Raw genomic sequence first — 18,001 nt, forward strand, 5'->3', positions numbered from 1 at the left:
TCTTCAAGTCTCTTCCCAAGCCTTATCGTCTCTTGATACCCTCCCTGATGACTCCCGCCCACTGACTTATCTTTCCTCCATAGATTCCTCTTGAAACTATTTTCTGTTGAAATAGTTTAAAATCATATCATGTACCTTTTTGTTTCCAATAATTTAGAATGGTGTATCTTTTTCTTCCTTTACAATAAGGTGTCAAGTTTTTGAAGGATTAGATCATCTTTATATTTGATTGCTTTTTCTCTGAGTACTGTGTACCACTCTGAGTATGCAACTGTGCTGAATTGATAGCTTTTAGAGAATTGGTTTGGGTTTTATTTCAAATGCTGATGATTTATAATATCAGAGTTACTTCTTTGTGTAAATGTGCCTACTGTCATGCCTGGTCTACAGTACTGCCCTTAGGAAAGGTTAGTTGAACCCAAATCATGTAGGGGATCCCAAATCAAAGAGTATTTATTATTCTGCTGTTTCACGGGAAGTATAAAGTAACAGCAAATACACTGAATCCAAGTTTTCTCAGAAATACTCTGTCTACTGTCTTTTCTTTGAACCTCTTCTTAATCTGTCTCCTTAAGTATATATTACTCATTTATCTTTGACATTTTTAAATTTACTACCTTATGTAGTTTTTCTAAATAATTTATACTTGTAGATAGAGAATAATTGTATGTGTTAATTACAGCTTAAGAGATTGGAATATTTTAGAAAGATCAATTCTTGTTAAAGCCTATCTAATTGATCTGTGTTTACATTCTTCCTATCTAAGTCTTAAAATTTTCGTAAAACATCTATCAGTGAAAACATCATCAGTGTTAGCTGGAATTGAATTGAAGAAGACATTTGACTATCCCTAAAACCAGATATTGAAATAAATCAAGAACACCTGGCTTAAGAAAATTGGGTCAAGTTAGAAATGATATAACATTTTTGCTGGGCTTTAGATTTATTTTATCATTAATGACCTCTTAAAAAACCGGAATTGACTTTTAAAACGTCTTAAATTATTATATAAAATACTACAGTTATTCTCCTGCCTCTTAAAAGCTTGTAAGGTGATTTGAGAATGTTTGATTTATATATGTTAACACTCCAATTTTCTGAGTGGTGATATTGTTTCAACAGGGCTGAAAAACTCTAAAAAATGTGGATACCTGGCTTTAGAAATGTGCTAACATTATCTTACCCACTTTGTTTCAGGGACTGGTTCTTAAACAATGTATAAAGCTAGATAATCTGGAGTTAATTTTGTGTGTGTCGGTGAGAGTGAGAGCTTATGTGCTTAGGAGAGAGTTATTTACTTGGTTAACTAAAAGCAAAGTAGTAAAAAAGCAATTGTGTGAGGCAGGCACAACGTCAACAGTTTACACTGGTTTAAGTAATTTCATTTGAGGTGTGGTACCTTATTAAATCCTAGTCTTATTTTTTTCCTAAGTTTCCTTATAATAAAATATAGTACTCTTACTTAATGGCTTTATATATGTTGGGGTCTTGTTCGTTGTTGACCTTTTTTATTTGCTTCACAGGTTGTTTGCATTCGCTCTACTTGGAATGCTCTCTCTCCAAAGCTGAGCTGTGACACAAGACCTCTCATTCTGAAGACACTGAGTGAACTATTTTCTCTGGTTCCTTCCTTAACAGTCAATACAACTGAATATGAGGTATGCATTTGGAGCTCAGCACATTGCCTACTTCTTCATTGGAAAGATGTGTGTTATCATAACTTTTGGAATAAATATTCCTAATCTTTTGTTGTTGTTCTGAGACCATGTTGATCTGTTTATGGATTCTTAGGAGTAGAAGGATAGCTCCTCATCAATCTTGTGTCTAAAACTTATTTACATAAGGGATACCACCTTTTAATTATGAGCATATTGTCAAGATTTTAAAGTCATTGTCGTAAAACTAGTGTTTCCAAAATAATAGAATTCATAAAGCCAACAATTTAAAATCTTTTTTTAGTGTTTTAAATTCTAAAAAATAAGCCACAAAGACATGAATAAAGGCAGGACAGACTCTCCAAACTTTGTGAATTACTCAGTGTTTGTCATTGTAATGAGTTGAAATACTTGGTGGAAGATTCTTTGTAATAAGATTCATATATTACTGCTTAATGTTTTCTTCATTATCTCTTCTTTGAGTGAAATGCATCAGAGGGTAGTGAATTACATTTATGCCTCTACATTTGTAAGCCATGTTTTTTTTCATGCTCACCATTTTTCCTTTCCCCTCAAAGAGCAGCAGTTGATTTTCACTTGCAGTCTTGTTGAACTTCTCATTTGATTTAGTCCTTCACAGACTTTGATAAACTGCCATTCCAGCCGTCAGATTCCAATAATAGTCCCTTATATATTTTAGATCATCTGATTAAGACAGGCTTAGAAGATACTTCAGCTCATTCTAAATGCTGCACAATAAATAAAATCAAATTTATCCTTACTGGGCTATACAATACCTATCACAGTACCTGGTGCATAATCTGTATGTAGTAAGTAGTTGTTGAATGAATGAATCAATACAGGATATTTTAGTTTATTCTTATATGTAGCCTTTTTTTTTAGGGTCTTAAAAAAAGAATCAATCTGTGACTCTGAGTATATAGTTCACCAACATTCTTTCTTATGGCTGCAGTTCACAGGCACATGCTCTTATATTGTCAGAGAGTCTACAGGGCTACTGATAATGAGCTAAGACTAAAAGCCAATGTAAGGCCGTATTGGGTATATTTACTTTCTTTTTTCAGGGGCTAAAATCATATACCTTTGTGTTGCTTGTACCTTGAGTTAGTCAGATTTTATTACAGGTTAATTTATGAATTGGTTTGTGTGTTCGTTTTTTGTGTTGGCTTATCCATGGTTGTGAATTATCTTTTGGACTAGATTTTTTTTTTCTTTCAGATTTTACATTCTTTTCCTCTGGTATCTTAGTTTGGTTGTCTTCATGCTTATATTAGGGTTCCTGTGTTGTTCAGGCAGACTGCTTTGGGGCCATTCTCTCCATCTCTTCCAGTCCATTTAGGGGAACATAGTCCCCTTAAAAGCAGAAGTGAAGAAATGTAGAAGGGAGAGACCCTCCTTCCTCTTCCCCCTTTTATCTGTGTGTGTTTAGATAATTGGTTTTTTAACTATGTAGAATCTGTTTGGATGTGAGCCAAAGTTGAATTTAATTTTTCCCAAAGCACTTCTTAAGTCATTTCTATCCCTAGTAACTTCATTACCTTAAGTTTCCCTAAAATGTAGTCCAACCTGTTTACACCAAGTCCATAAAGCGTTCTGGAATCTGGCCTCATTAATGGTCTGTATCCTGTACTCCAAAAAAATTAAACCACTTATAGTGTCCTTATCTTCCTCCAAACTTTTCCGTTTATTTTCCTTTGTTCATATTATTCCCTCTATCTCAAATTACTTTCCTTTTCATCTTTAATTTAAAAATATATTTTAGGAAGAAAAGGATTGTTTTACCTCATCCCATCTTTTGAGAGTTTGTCTGCAAGCTGCAGTCTTTTGTTCCCAAAGTTCTTTATACTGTTCTAAGAACATTTATTCTATTTATACTACAGGTATATGTATGCATGTATTATTTTCCCCATTGAACTGTATGTAAGCTTATTGAAAATAGAGTCCATGATTTAATTATAGTGTATTTTCTGAATTGCTTTGCACAGTGCTTGCTTCACTTATTCATTGAATCAGAATATATTTATTAAAACTGCACTAGGTCTTAGAGATACTAATAAGTATAGTCAACCCTATTTTTTAGTACCTATTCAATCCCCAGCACTCTTACCGGTTTATACCAATTAGTTTTAATATCTGATAGGAAGGTATCGTTTTTTATTGTATAGTTACAGAAACTAAAGCTTTGAGAGACCTATTTATTTGACAAATATTTATTGAGTACCTGCTATATTCTAGGCAAGTAACTTGACTCAGACTGTAGTTAAAAAGCTAAGTGAAAGCTGGTGTCTGAACCCAGGACTTTCTAGTTTCATATCTTTTGTTTTCACATTATACCATGTTATCAGTCCCTGCCTTCTAGAAGCTCAAAGGTAGTTAAAGGAGACAGATATGAATGATGATAATTATAATAACATTTGATGAGCACAGTTAATTAAAGGGCAATGAGAGTGTGGTGGAGAAAATGACAAACATTCTTATCAAGAATCCAAGGAAATTATTTATGTGTGCTATTGCACTTGGAACTGGAAGAATTAATACACTGTTGCTTCCCATTGAAGTTTGGGGACTAGAATATGCAAAGGCAAGGAGGTATAGAGGAACCTAATATGATTTAGAAGGGCAAAAAGTTAGATGTGGTGGCAATGAAGACCACCAACTGTTGGAAGGTAAATGGCTTTTATGCTCAATCAATTATTTAATACACATTTGTCTTCTCTGAGGAACTGTGTGGGCTCTTTGGTTTAGGTCTTTGAAATGAAAAACAGACAATCACTGCCTTAAGTGTTGTACAACCTCATAGCGAGTTAGTCATGATAGATGCTGAGGTGTACCATGTGCCGTATGGCCACTTGGAGAAAGGAAAACTCTCTTCTGGGTAGGCTAGAACAGTGGCATGAAAGAGTGACATTTCTGTTAGTACTTGAAGGGACTAACAGTAAGAAATGGTTAGATTTCTAAATTTCATAATCTTAAAATCTTAATGTGTTTAAAATATCCATGTGCTTAGAAGATGAGTTTGTTTCTGAATATTAACATTTTATGAATGATGGGTGAATACACATCAACTGAATTTCTGGTGGTGTTACTTTAAAAGTGACTTAATTTTCATTATTTGCTACTTTGGATTGTTTATTCTCAGTTTTAGCTTGATCTTAACAATTTATTCTTTTCTTTGTTAACTTTTCAGAATTTTAAAGTTCAAGTCCTCAGCTACCTCTGGACTCATACTCAAAACAAGGTACTATCACAAGGCTTGTCAGTGAATCAGAACAAAGCTAGGGAAATAATTTTGAAATTTGTAAAATAAGACTCTTAGGATAAAAAGTACAACTGTCTTGAAATAATGGGTTCCCAATTTTTAAAAAACATATGTTTATTCATAAGTTTTGGTTTTAAAAATTATTCTCAATTTATGCCCATTAATACATTTTTACCATAAAGTGTACTTAATACTTGGTGAATCTGACAGATGGGAAGAGGAACTATTGATATTATCTTATATTTTTATATGGTCTTTCCCCTTTCCTGCTTTGCCCTGTCCCCACCAACAAGCAAAGAAACAAAAAGTCCAGTCCATTTTTTAGATGTTGTTACCAGTCAAGGATTATATATGGAGACTGCTGGTGATGTTATACCTAACTCATGGATGAATGAGTTTAGATTCCAAAAGGCTAACTTGTCCTATTAATAGGTAGAGAATCGAATCCAAACCTAGGCCTATCAGACAGTAACTCCTTATTCCCCTTCTGCTAAATCATACTACTTCATGGAGACTTGAGCAATTATGAGTTACTTTATATTTAATGTTCAAACTAGGATAAAAATTTAGTATTTTTGATCTCCTTGCCCATTTTTAATTGGGCATATTCTCCAGAAAAATGTTTAATGCTGATAATTTTTTCCAGTTGTTCTTACTTCCCTTCGCAGACCCTTTCACTTTTTTTTGCAATATTTTCTTTTGAAACGAGGATTAAATTTCTTGCTTTCTCTTCTGAAATTGCTAGTAAATATACTTTTGGCTTAGGCAAAGCTTTAATACCATTTTCAAAGCACTGACTGCAGAATCTTGGGATTGGTGAGGGAAGGTTTCTTTCCCCCTCCAGATTTGATGTTTAATGTATGTTGTGCTTTTTTGTTCACTTCCTTTTTTTTTTTTTTTAAACCCTATCTAGGACCCAATTGTAGCAAATGCTGCATATAGATCCCTGTCCAACTTCAGTGCAGCAGAACACACCATTCTTCATCTGCCTGAAAAGGTAGGCATATCTGCTTTCTCACTGGTATTTCTTAATTTGCTAGGGTTTACAACTTTGTCTGTCTCATCTTAGGAGATCCTTACCTGATGGATATATATGTAACCCTAGATTTGTTGTCCATGCAAGATAAAAATTCATACCCATTATTTGTTTATCTATAAAAGACTGCAGAGGTTTGAAGCAGACGGAAGACACCAATGATGCAAATGAAATCTTAAGTTGACTGGGTATATGACTTGCTCCAGATCTGAGTCACTCATAGGAATCACTTTGCCGAGTTAGTATACCATCCTGGACTTTAATCCAAGCACAGCCTTCATAGACTAAGATTTTATACCACCTTTGCAGCCAAAGATCTCTATTTGTGATAAAGAATGTGATGCCATATGAAAAAAATCTGCTTTTTTTTTTTTTTTTTAGTATATATGAAATGGTATATAGGTTAGCCCCAGAAAACTGGATGAAGAAAGTATCACTCTGTTTTAAGGGTTAACACATAGTGTGATATTATCTTCGTTTTTAAACTAAACTAAACACATACAACCTTTTCTAGTATCTGCTTATTATAATCAGCTTTAAATTAGTAGATCCTATTAAGGGGTTAAATTTCTGATTTCTTATTTAGTGCCAGTATGAATTCAGATGCATACAGATGTTTATTGAATGCCTCTGAAGTGTCAAGCAGACATTGCATTAGATGAAGTTACATGTAACGTTACTCAGATTCTATCTTTGAGGTTAAGTGGCAAGAAGGTTTGGTGTGAATTCCTTGGGATCCTCAGGCATTAAAATGGGTTTGACTTTTTCTTCTGGATTCCGTTTATACTGAGATTAGATACCAGTAGGAACCAGGAAAACTTCTGTTTACTGAATTGAATTGGAGCCACCATATAAAAAGGATTGAAAATAGGCTCTTGTAAAACCAGTTCCTAAGTCAGGCAGGATTTCCTGTGTCATTGAGGACTTACAAAGACAGACTGACCACTTGACATGCAGCGATCACAAATGGGAAAATTTAAGTAAAGATGTTTTATGACTCATACAATTAAAAAAGGTGGGACTTCAGACTGCACTGTGGTAACTAGCAATACCCATTGTTGCTTTAAAAAAGAAAAGAAAAGGAAAAAAGCTACATGTAAATTTGATATGCAAACACCTGCCAATAGATTAGCTACAGCATCTGGAGAGGTACCTTTTATTCTTGTTTTTAATAGGCAATTATTCATTTAAATCACAGCATAAAAATTACCCTTATTTTTACCTTTTTTTCCTAAAATAGTCCAGCTGGAGTAATAGCTTTTATTAAATAACTCCAGCATACTCTTGACATTTAGTCTCTACCTTTTAAAATATTGACATGGTTGTATATATTTTTTTCTGATTTCAGGTTTATATTCAATTTCCAATTATGTTTGCAAGAGTTTATAAGTGCTATACTCAGTCAAATGTTAGCTACTTCCTTAATCTAACTCTTCTAAACTCTTTGATCCCTGAATAGCCATAAATAGCTTTTTATATCTTCCAACATAAATGGTAAATGTACTTAGAGTTGGGGTTTTTTATATATGTTTGGGTTTTCAGCATCAGAGTGAAAAGAGCTATAAAGGAAAGCTATAAGGCTTATCCTTTTGTAGCCATGCTTTTCAGCTTTTTTTTTTTTTTTTTTCCTGCCCTAATCCCCTTCTGGGATATGACCCACTCCAAAAAGTAACAATAGCTCGCTGTAGTGGATATTCTGAACTGAGGTTGAGATGAGGGGTATAAGTGGTTTGAAAGAGTCTTCTTCACTCTGACCCCAGTTTCTGATACCGAGGACCTATCTCTTTATGGAGAATCATTGCTTCTAAGACCACATCATGCATTCTTCTTCTTTTCATTAATTGCTGCATTTCAGTTTGGCTGTTCGAACACCTAAAGACTAAAAGTCTAGAAAGTGTTCAATGTGTTCATATCCCAAACAAGTCCCCCAAGGCTAAGGATACAGCCTGGTCGGTGCTTCACCTTAGTTTTGTAGATGTGACACTATAAAACAGTGATGTGAAACTGCAGCTCATTTTTCTATAAAAATGTGTTTTCAAATGTTTTGGAAGTTCCTATCAAGTGGGACTTCTGTGATGTAAAAACTAAGATTCTTTGTTGACAGACATTACTCTGCACTAAGGGCAATTGGTTTACACACAAGACTTAAGGTTACCTATTTTTCCAGTGAAAATGTGTCCATATTCTCTCTTCTTACCTATGGAAACTTGTGACAAACTTTTGAGCCCATCGTGAATTTCAAATAGAACTAATATATATATATATATATATATATGGTATCCTTACAAATGTGGCTACTTTGTGAATTATAATTCAGCTACTTTTTAAAGTACTGATTTTCTTTAATTTACTTAAGAAATATTTTCTGTTGATTACTGAACATCAATTTATGTTGTATAACTTGTTGGAAGTTAACAGACTGGTAGAACAAAAAGAGTAAGAGGAGTGGCAGATATCAGAACAAAGATTTAGGGTTGAATGAAACAGTACATCTAAGGTAAGGTGGAAAATGGCACTGGGTAGGTGGTAGAGCTGAATGAGATACAATAATATGAGTTAAGAATTTGAATACCATGTTGATGAACTCATCTTCCTTGTCATTCATTATTAAGAATTTCTGTGGGATTAGAGGTGATGGACATGTAGTACTTGCATTGGTTTAATAATAATTTATTTGGTGTGTACGAAGTACTAGGTCCTACCTTAAGAGCTGAGGATGTTGACTGAATGCATGTATTTTGTTGGTTTGTAACAGGATCATTGTTAATCACTTAAAGCACACAGATATAAAATTGGTTCAAAAATGCCAGGGGACTTCTTTGAGGACATGTTGATTGTAATGTTGAAAAATAGATAAGAATGATTTTTCCCTTTTAGCTTTTATTTTTTCTGTTTTTATAAAAGCTAGTTACACTTCCCCTGTCTTCTTTAGCGCACCTCCCCCAAAGAAAAAACAAACAAAAAAAACTATAGAGAAGTTTCCTTGTTAAAAGAATCAGTAATGGATAAACATTTAGGTAAAGATACTGACTTTCGTCTCTGACTTGGTTTCATTAAAAAACATTCATCTATTTAAAAATTAAACTTGTTTTCTTGATTTCTAGGGTTAATTTTAGAAATAATATAAAAGAACTGATTATGCATTCAGGGTTGGTATAAATATGGTATAACCCATTTGGCTTTGATTTAAAGTGAATGTCACTGCATTCATCAGAAGCTGTTTCTCTTTTTAACTGAATAATTTATGCAGATACTTGACGTGTTCCAAATAAAATTCTCTGTTTATGCACAAACTCTTGGATTTCCATAGGTTACAGACACAGAAAGTTGGTTGAAAGGTTATCCGGCTCAGAACCCACAGTGAGGCATTTTGTGGGATACACTTTCCAGGACAGATGGTCCCTAATTATAATGATTGGACTTACGATTTTTCAACTTTATGATGGTGCAAAAGTGATACATATTAGGTAGAAATGGTACTTCGAATTTTGAATTTTGATCTTTTCTCAGGCTGGTGATATGTGGTAAACCACTCTCTTGTGATGCTGGGCTGCAGCATCAGATCGCAGCTCCCAATTTCATTGAATCACAAGGGTAAACAACTGATATTCTGTAGTGTTCTGTGTTACCAGATGGTTCTGCCCATCTGTAGGCTAATGTAAGTGTTCTGAGCACACTTAAGGTATGCTAGGCTAAGCTATAATGTTTGGCAGGTTAAGTGTGTTTAATGTATTTTTGTCTTCCATTATTTTCAACCTACGATGGGTTTATTGGGACACAACCCCCATCATGAATCAAGGAGTATCTATATTCAATTTGAAGCAGGTTTTAAAAGTAAATTATCAGCCAGGTGTGGTGGCTTACACCTGTAATCCCAGCACTTTGGGAGGCCAAGGCAGGCAGATCACTAGAGGTCAGGAGTTTGAGACCAGCCTGGCCGACAAGGTGAAACCCTGTCTCTACTAAAAATACAAAAACTAGCCTGGGATGGTGGTAGGGGGCCTGTAATCCCAGCTACTTAGGAGGCTGAGGCAGGAGAATTGCTTGAACTCTGGAGGTGGAGGTTGCAGTGAGCTGAGATCATGCCACTGCACTCCAGCCCAGATAACAGAGTGAGACTCTGTCTCAAAAAAAAAAAAAGTAAATTATCATTTTAAACTTTCCATTTAAGTTTTTTCAACAAAGCTTAGTTATAGGAGGCAGGTCATTTTTGTTGGTGGTGTGTGTGTGTGTTTTAGTAGGTTGGCACAAAAGTAATTGCAGTTTTTTACTTTTGCGTCAACCTAATAGTTACATATGCAGTTTTTTTTTTTTTTCTGAGTGTTTTAGCAGCTAATATATTGTTGCCAAAATTTTATAACTTTAACAGGAATTATTTCAACTGAGTTCTCTTGATTCTCTATAGTTTTACTTGCATTGACCTTATTAAATTGTTGCATGCAACCAGGGGGAAAGACTGGTGTTAGTCTAGGGAAGGTAGAACAAATAATTCTTTTAAGAAGTGATCAGAGGAGTAAAGAACTTACTCATGTAACCAAACACCACCTGTTCCCAAATAATCTATGAAAATAAAAAATTAAAAAAAAAAAAAAGAAATGATCAGAGGAGAAAGGAAATTTAATGGAACCAAAATGTAATAATAAGTGCTAATTTGTCCAGGAGAATCAGCTCACCTATTAGGAAACAAAATTGAAGGAGTGATCAAACCATTATAAATACATGCAGTATATAATCTATTCTTAAATTATAACACATGTGTAATTTCTTTACTAAAATGTATGCACATTTGAGATGCAGACATACGCTATTCACTGCCTAGAAGATAATATAGCACATAGTTATGTGAATATGAAATTAGACAATTTAACATTGATGAGTTGGTCAGTTTGCTTTATCCCCAATCTAATAACTGTTTCTTTAGTGGCCCTTAAAAATATTGATGACCCAAGTGCAGTGACTCGTATTAAGTAATTAGGTTGACTGTGCAGAAGGACAGGATAGGAGAGCATAAGAGTTGTACAGAAATGATCATATCCCTTTTATACTAAATAATTCTGGAAGCATTTGGTCATTTGACATAGTTTGCACAGCACTTTAAGGTTCCTCTGGTGGTGGCAATGACTGTCCCCCGACTCCCCACCCTGCTTGTTCTTTTCCTTCTACTCCCCTATTCTTCCCTTCCCCCCCTCTTCCTTTGTATGCCTACATACCTTCCTCCCTTCCTCGCTCCCTCCCTAGCTCCTTCCCTTCTCTTCCCTTCCCTTCCCTTCCCTCCCCTCCCCTCCCCTCCCCTCCCCTCCCCTCCTTCCTTCCTTCCTTGACATATGATTCACATACTGTACAACTTACCCATGTAAAGTATACAATTTAGTGGTTTTACTATATTGAAACAATTGTGCAACTAATCACAGAGTAACCACAATCTAATTTTAGAACACTTTCCCCCCAAAAGAAACTCTATTAAGCAGTCAGTCTCCATTACTCCATTCCCTCTCTCAGACCTACGCAACCACTTTCTGCCTCTGTAAGTTTGCTTATTCTGAACCTTTCCTATAAATGGAAGTACACAAGATGTGGTCTTTTGTGATGGGCTTTCTTCACTTAGCGTAGTGCTTTCAAGATTCTTTCATGTGTAGCATGTATTTGTACTTTATTCCTTTTTATGGCTGGATAATATTTCATGGTATTTATTTATACTATATTTTGTTTATATATTCCATCAATTGATGAACGTTTGGGCTGCATCCATTTTGGGGCTATTACAAATAATACTTCTGTGAACATTTGTATGCAAGCTTTTGCGTGATCATGTATTTTCATTTCTCTTGGTTATATACCTAGGAGTGAAACTCCTAGGCCATATAGTAACTCTGTTTTTCTGTTTTCCCAAGTTACTATGATGTGTAAAATGTCAGGAAGCAAGGCAGAAGGACTCAGAACCAACTTCTTTCTTAAGACTTTTTAGGCCACTAGGATTGGTTAGAATCTTTAAGACAACTCTTGATGAGAGTAAACCTGGAAGACTCTGAGTGTTCACACAGACCAGACACTTGAAAAACCCTGCTGGTCAAAATTAAAAGGTTTGCGAACATGCCAGAGTTTCTCTGATACGCAGTGATTTTGACAGACGCTTTCATACCCTATCTAGAGTATACTTGATAGTTATCTTTGTAAGTATGGCTGATTCGGCCCTCTGAGAATTAGGTACTTAATATTGAGTCTGAATTAAATCCTGTCTTGGACAGTGCTTGGGTAGTCAGGTTGCTTTCACTTCTCCTTCACTAGTGAAGAGAACACTAGTTATGGTTGAAAGGCTTCATTGGAGTTGAGATTATTATACTTAAGAGAAGCATTTCTTTTCTGTTTCTTTTACCCCCCCCCCCCCCCCGCCCCGCAAGAATCCTGAGTCAGTACAGTTCCTAAATGGAACAGTGCTTTGGGGACCTATGAAGAAGGTGGTCTGCAGGCATTGTTAATTATTTCTAAAAATAACTCTGGGAGACAGGCTAATGGCAATGACTGGATTCTGGCACTTTATGGTTATAGAAACCACTTTTATATATTTTGATTTCCTCCCCTAATGCTTAATTATCTCCATGTGGGCATTATGATAGAGTGTCATTGAAAGTATTAAAAATTTAATTAATTGCTTAACAGTTACATCTTGTGAAAACAATGTGGAAATCTTTTTACATTTTTCATTTTTGGTTCAAACAAACCTAGCTAATCAAAGAGCAACCACAAAATCTTCAAAATGCAAATTAGACACAATAATGTACAGCCACCAATTACAGATTTTAGTGTTTTTGTATTCCATAGCAACAAACTGCAAAGTCTTTAAAAAAAAAAAGTCAACTAAAGCATTCCATTGTTCCCTGAGCTCTACTGTATATTCTACTGGAAGATTTTAAGCTCTGTCATGGAAGTATGACTAGAATCACAAATTTTTAAAACGGTGTTCAGACAAGGCAAATATTTAACTGTGAGCTATAGAAGTTAAATATATTGAGTATGTCAGTGTTTGCATTTTATTTTTGGATGGTATAGGATTTTATTAGTTTTCTGTAGTAATTATTGCTTATGCTGACTTACAGTGATTTACTGTATTAACATTAGCTTTTTATACAGATCTGAGATTGTGTCTAATAAGATGACTAGAGTCATGACCTTTTAGTTAATCTGAAAAATGAATAGATTTAAAAAATTAATTTCAGTGGTCTTGTATGTTATAGAGTGGAGTCTAACAAAATTTTACAATCTTGTCACAAAAAGGATACAGAAAAGATTTTGCATAATGTTTTATTATTATCCTCTCTATGATTTTTTCACTTATCATTTCAGATAAGACCAGAAATTCCCATTCCTGAAGAGTTGGATGACGATGAAGATGATGAGGATGTGGATCTTTCAGTTCCTGGCTCTTGCTATCTCAAACTGTTGTCACTCACTCCCCCTTTGGTTTTACCAGGTGACTCCTATTTGTTAGTAGAGAAGCTAGCATTTTTTAGTGATTGGATTTGTCTGATTGTATTCTTTTGTGATAGGTACATACTATAGTTTAACCTTATGTGCATATTTTTTAACCAGAATGTTAAATGCACCCATCTGTTCTATCGAAACAGCTTGAGGTAGTAGGGTGTTTAAATCATGTGAAAAAATGTTAGCTCTGAGTAGCATTGTACAAGAAAACTAGTGTAAACAACTGTGTTCACTGATAATTAAAATTCATTTGAAAGGCTAAATGTATTCCACAAGATGAATTTGCACTAGTACTCTAGGTCATTGATTTAAATAATACTTCATTATGTAAGTCAAGTGAAAAGATCATTAGACTATTCAGAGATTTACTGAGTAGTTCATTATTATACATTTATTCTTTCTATAGAGTTATGCGAAAGATGTTACTGATTTATTTGAGAGCTATAAATTAATGCTTTTCAAAGATGGATCAAATCGTATGGTCATTCAGCTCTGATGTAAAACTTATAGGGCCTTTAGCTTTTAAAAAGTAGGCTGGGTGTGACAGCTCACACCTGTAATCCCAACACTTTGGGAGGCTGAGGCAGGCAGATTGCTTGAGGTCAGGACTTAAACCCAAAATTAACGTGGTATGGTGGTGCATGCTGCAGTTTCAGCTACTTGGGTGGCTGAGGCACAAGAATCACTTGAACCTGGGAGGTGGAGGTTGCAGGCAGCTGGGATCATGCCACTGCATTCCAGCCTGGGTGACAGAGCGAGACTCTGTCTCACACACACACACACACACACACACACACACACACATACACACATACACACACAAAGTATTCTAATGCTTATATGTGGTAATTATTCTATATGTATTTCGTGTTTAGAAGTTCTCACCTGCCCGTATTACTATATGCCCTACCCAAGAAATGGTAGACGATACCATTTGAAAAATGTGTTTGATTGTGGACTGTGATTAGGAATTTATGTTATTTTATTTTGAATGTTATTTTCTGATCATTAAAGAATTATTTAAAAATTCCCCAAGTGATTTATTGTGATTAAGTAGCTTTTCTATATTAGACAACATCTTGCTTAGTTTTTTTACAATTCTTTGAATGTTCATGGATGTAAAAATTTAATTTCTGGAAATGAAGTTCAATGAAGGCAAAAAATGCCATTTTATCTTCTCAGTCATAGTCATACTAGCCTGTAATGTTGGAAGTTTTTTCCCCCTGGTTTCATCCCTCATGGAAATTCCTGGGAAATTCAGCCAAATATATACTATTTATTTCTAGACAAAGCTTTTACAATTCCCTGCCTCCTTTTATTAGAGAAAACTGAATGGCCAAGTTAGACAAAGAGTTCACCTTTTCTCTTCTGATATCTAGAAAGAATCCTCAAAGACTTGTTCACTCTTCCTCTCTTCTGTTCTCCCCCACTTTCTACCTCTTAGCTTTTCAGAGTCTAAGACCTCCCTAAAGTTAACATGAGTCCAAGGAAGGAAAAGGCCTTCAGTTATCCAAAGTTCTTTCTTTAACCTAAAATAACCTAGAATCAAAAGTCCTTCGAGGTTTTTTAAATGATATTTTTTCACTCATATATGTATCCCCCATCACAGTCTGTGGTGTTAGAAGGAGAAGTGGGGGTATATTTGTTACCAAGGGGTGCTGTTGTTTGTCCTCTCAGTACAGAATGTGCAGTGCTATGGTGGCTATTACCTGGCGCTTCTATATTGTTTGTACTTGGTGGTTCCCAGTACCTTCGATTGAGAAAGAAGTGGAAGAGTTGAGATCAACAACTGTATTTGTTTGAGAAAATTTAGTAATTTGAGTGAGGTGGGTGATCTAGATGCTATGTTGGCAAACTGTCCCCATGGACATTTCTTCATTGATTATTAGAGAACTATAAAAAGTTTTCCTTTGATTATTAGAGAACTAGAAAAAGAACCAGGAAAAAGGCACCAGCCTTAGGAATATATACCCTAAAATGCACAGGATGAATAATATTTGTTAGTCACCAAATGCTACAGACAGAAAAGTGGATTGTGCTGAATTTAAGTGAATCCTGCCCCTTTCTCCTTTTAATTCCTTTCAAATGAACACAAAAGCAGCTGTAAAGTGAATCTAGGAATTTGCATTATTTAAATAGAGATGTTATTGATATTGATTATTAAAAAAAGTTTTGAAATAATTTTACACTTGCAAGAAGTTACAAAAGCAGTTTAGAGAGTTCTGTGTACCTTTTTTGCCCTGGTGCTGTACTTGATAACATTTCACATAACCATAGTATGATATTAAAACCAGAAAACTGACATTGGCACAATAATACTAACTTAAACTATAGACCAATTTGAATTATAGGATTTTTTCCCCAAGTATGTAAACTTATGGGATTAGCTATTTCTTTTCCCCTCAAGTGTCCTTGAGGGGTTTGGGCCATCACCCTAAAAGACCAAATCCCAAACACCTTAATTGTAATTGTCGAAATCCTGAAAGATTAAAATACCTAAAGTCTAAAATCCTCAAAATCACAATTCTGAAATCTCAAAAATATAATTCTAGAAAAAATAATGAAAAGTTTTTTAAAAGATGTGTATTTACATTTTAAAATGCAGTTTGCTTGAGAAACATAAAAACACAATAGAGCACTTCATAGATCACTTTACACAATAAAATAGGCAAAGTAATGTACATATTTTTGCAATCATAAACAGATATACTAACAACAGCCACAACATGACAATTAGGAGCAGATAAACTGTATTCATAAATAAATAGCCCTCAGAACAAATAAATGCTTATCACTATGATTGGTGGTTGTAGCTCCCAGCTTTGTAACTGCAGTCATCTAAAATACTCTGATGCACAACTGAAGTCTTTTGACAAAATCAGTCAAAAATCTCGAGCTGAAGACCAGCCTGGCCAACATGGTGAAACCCTGCCTCTACTAAAAATACAAAAATTAGCCGGCCATGGTGGCAGTCACCTGTAATTCCAATTACTCAGGAGCCTGAGACAGGAGAATCACTTGAACCTGAGGTGGAGGTTGCAGTGAGCTGAGATCTCACCACTGCACTCCAGTGTGGGCAACAGAGAGAGACTCCATCTCAAAAAAACAAAAAACAAGCAAACAAAAACCTCAGCGGGTCACCACTGCATATGCACTCATTCAAAGAATTGAGATCTCAAGATAGTTTATGTTTCACAAATGCAGATATACAAAAATGACACCTCTACTTATTAAGGAAGTTTCAACATTTTTACATACATACACGATATGTACACGCAAAGTCAGTGTTGTGATAATGCACTTTTGTGGAGTCAGAGTTGTAAAAAGAATAATAATAATAAAACCAATTAGAACTCTTTAGATGTCTTTATACAATTTGTACTTCCAGTATTGGAATAGATGCAAAAATGAAATACATAGCATAGCAAATTGGCACTATGTGTGAAGGGGCGGAAGTTGTATATAATTGAATAATTTGGCAGGGGAGATTTCTTGTGTTTTTGCCTATGTTTTCACTTCTGTGATCTTCAAAATGTGAACTGCACTTGTATTTGGAGAGTGGTTGTGGTCTACAAATTTGGTGAGTATATGTTCTCCATTTGAAAGTCTGGTTATTGCTCAGCCATTGGAAATAAGCAATTTTCTGCTTTTGCAGCATCAGTAATAATTAGCTCTTGAACTTCTTTCACCATTAAGTAGCCTTGTACACATAACTTATTGCAACCTTTTTGTGAGTGAACAATTTCGCACATCTCTTCCACTCTGTTGTAAGGTATATAGTAAGAAGGAATGGTATTTTGCTTCTCTATTACCAAATCTATTTTAGTCACATTTCTTCTGGAAGACAGAATCAATAGGATATGTATATAGATATAGGAGAGGGGATTGATTAGGATAATTGGCTTACATGATTATGGTGGCTAACTTGTGTGACAGACTGCAAGCTGGAGATTGGGATGCTGGTAGTGTGGCTCCATTCAAGTCCGAAGGCCCCAGAACCTGCGAAGTGGGTGGTGTAACTCTCAATCTGAGGCCAAAAGCCTCAGGACCCAGGGAGCTGCTGGTGTAAGTCCTGTAGCTTGTAGGCTGGTGAGCCTGGAGTTCTGATGTCCAAAAGCAGCAGCAGAATCCTGTGTCAGCTCTCATAGAGAGAGCAGTTCACCTTCTGTATTTGTTCTCTCTGGGTCTCTGGAAAATTGGATGGTGCCCATCGACATCAAGGGCAGATTTCCCCCCTACACTACTCAGACTCACATACTAGTCTCCTCTGGAAATACCCTTATATTCCCCAACCCCAGATAATGCTTTACCAGGTTTATAGGTATTCCTTAAGCCAGCCAAGTTGACACTTAAGTTTACAAGTTCATCCCTCGCCAACTGGCACCCACACACATCTCCTTAACTTCCAAATAAAGATAGTAACAAGGTAATAGTTCTGCCTAACATGATGAAACTATCCTGTGTACAACTGAAAATGCACTAATTCCTACCCCAGGATTAGGCTTTTAGGATTTCAGCATTTGGGATTTTAACCTTTTGGGATTGTGATTT

General features: G+C 35.3%; 1 protein-coding gene across 10 annotated transcripts in view; it reads left to right on the forward strand.

Moving 5' to 3' along the window:
• The window catches only part of FOCAD (focadhesin), a 326,657-nt gene that overhangs the window by 184,500 nt on the left and 124,156 nt on the right, over positions 1-18,001 (forward strand). For all 10 annotated transcript variants that reach the window (XM_033237455.1, XM_033237451.1, XM_033237458.1 and 7 more), the window contains 4 exons: positions 1,524-1,658; positions 4,864-4,914; positions 5,849-5,932; positions 13,313-13,439. In XM_033237455.1, the coding sequence (XP_033093346.1) occupies positions 1,524-1,658; positions 4,864-4,914; positions 5,849-5,932; positions 13,313-13,439 (397 nt within the window). The remainder of the gene's footprint in view (positions 1-1,523; positions 1,659-4,863; positions 4,915-5,848; positions 5,933-13,312; positions 13,440-18,001) is intronic.

This window comes from Trachypithecus francoisi, unplaced genomic scaffold, assembly GCF_009764315.1.
Source record: "Trachypithecus francoisi isolate TF-2019V2 unplaced genomic scaffold, Tfra_2.0 Lachesis_group16, whole genome shotgun sequence".
NCBI classification, from domain to species: Eukaryota; Metazoa; Chordata; class Mammalia; order Primates; family Cercopithecidae; genus Trachypithecus; species Trachypithecus francoisi.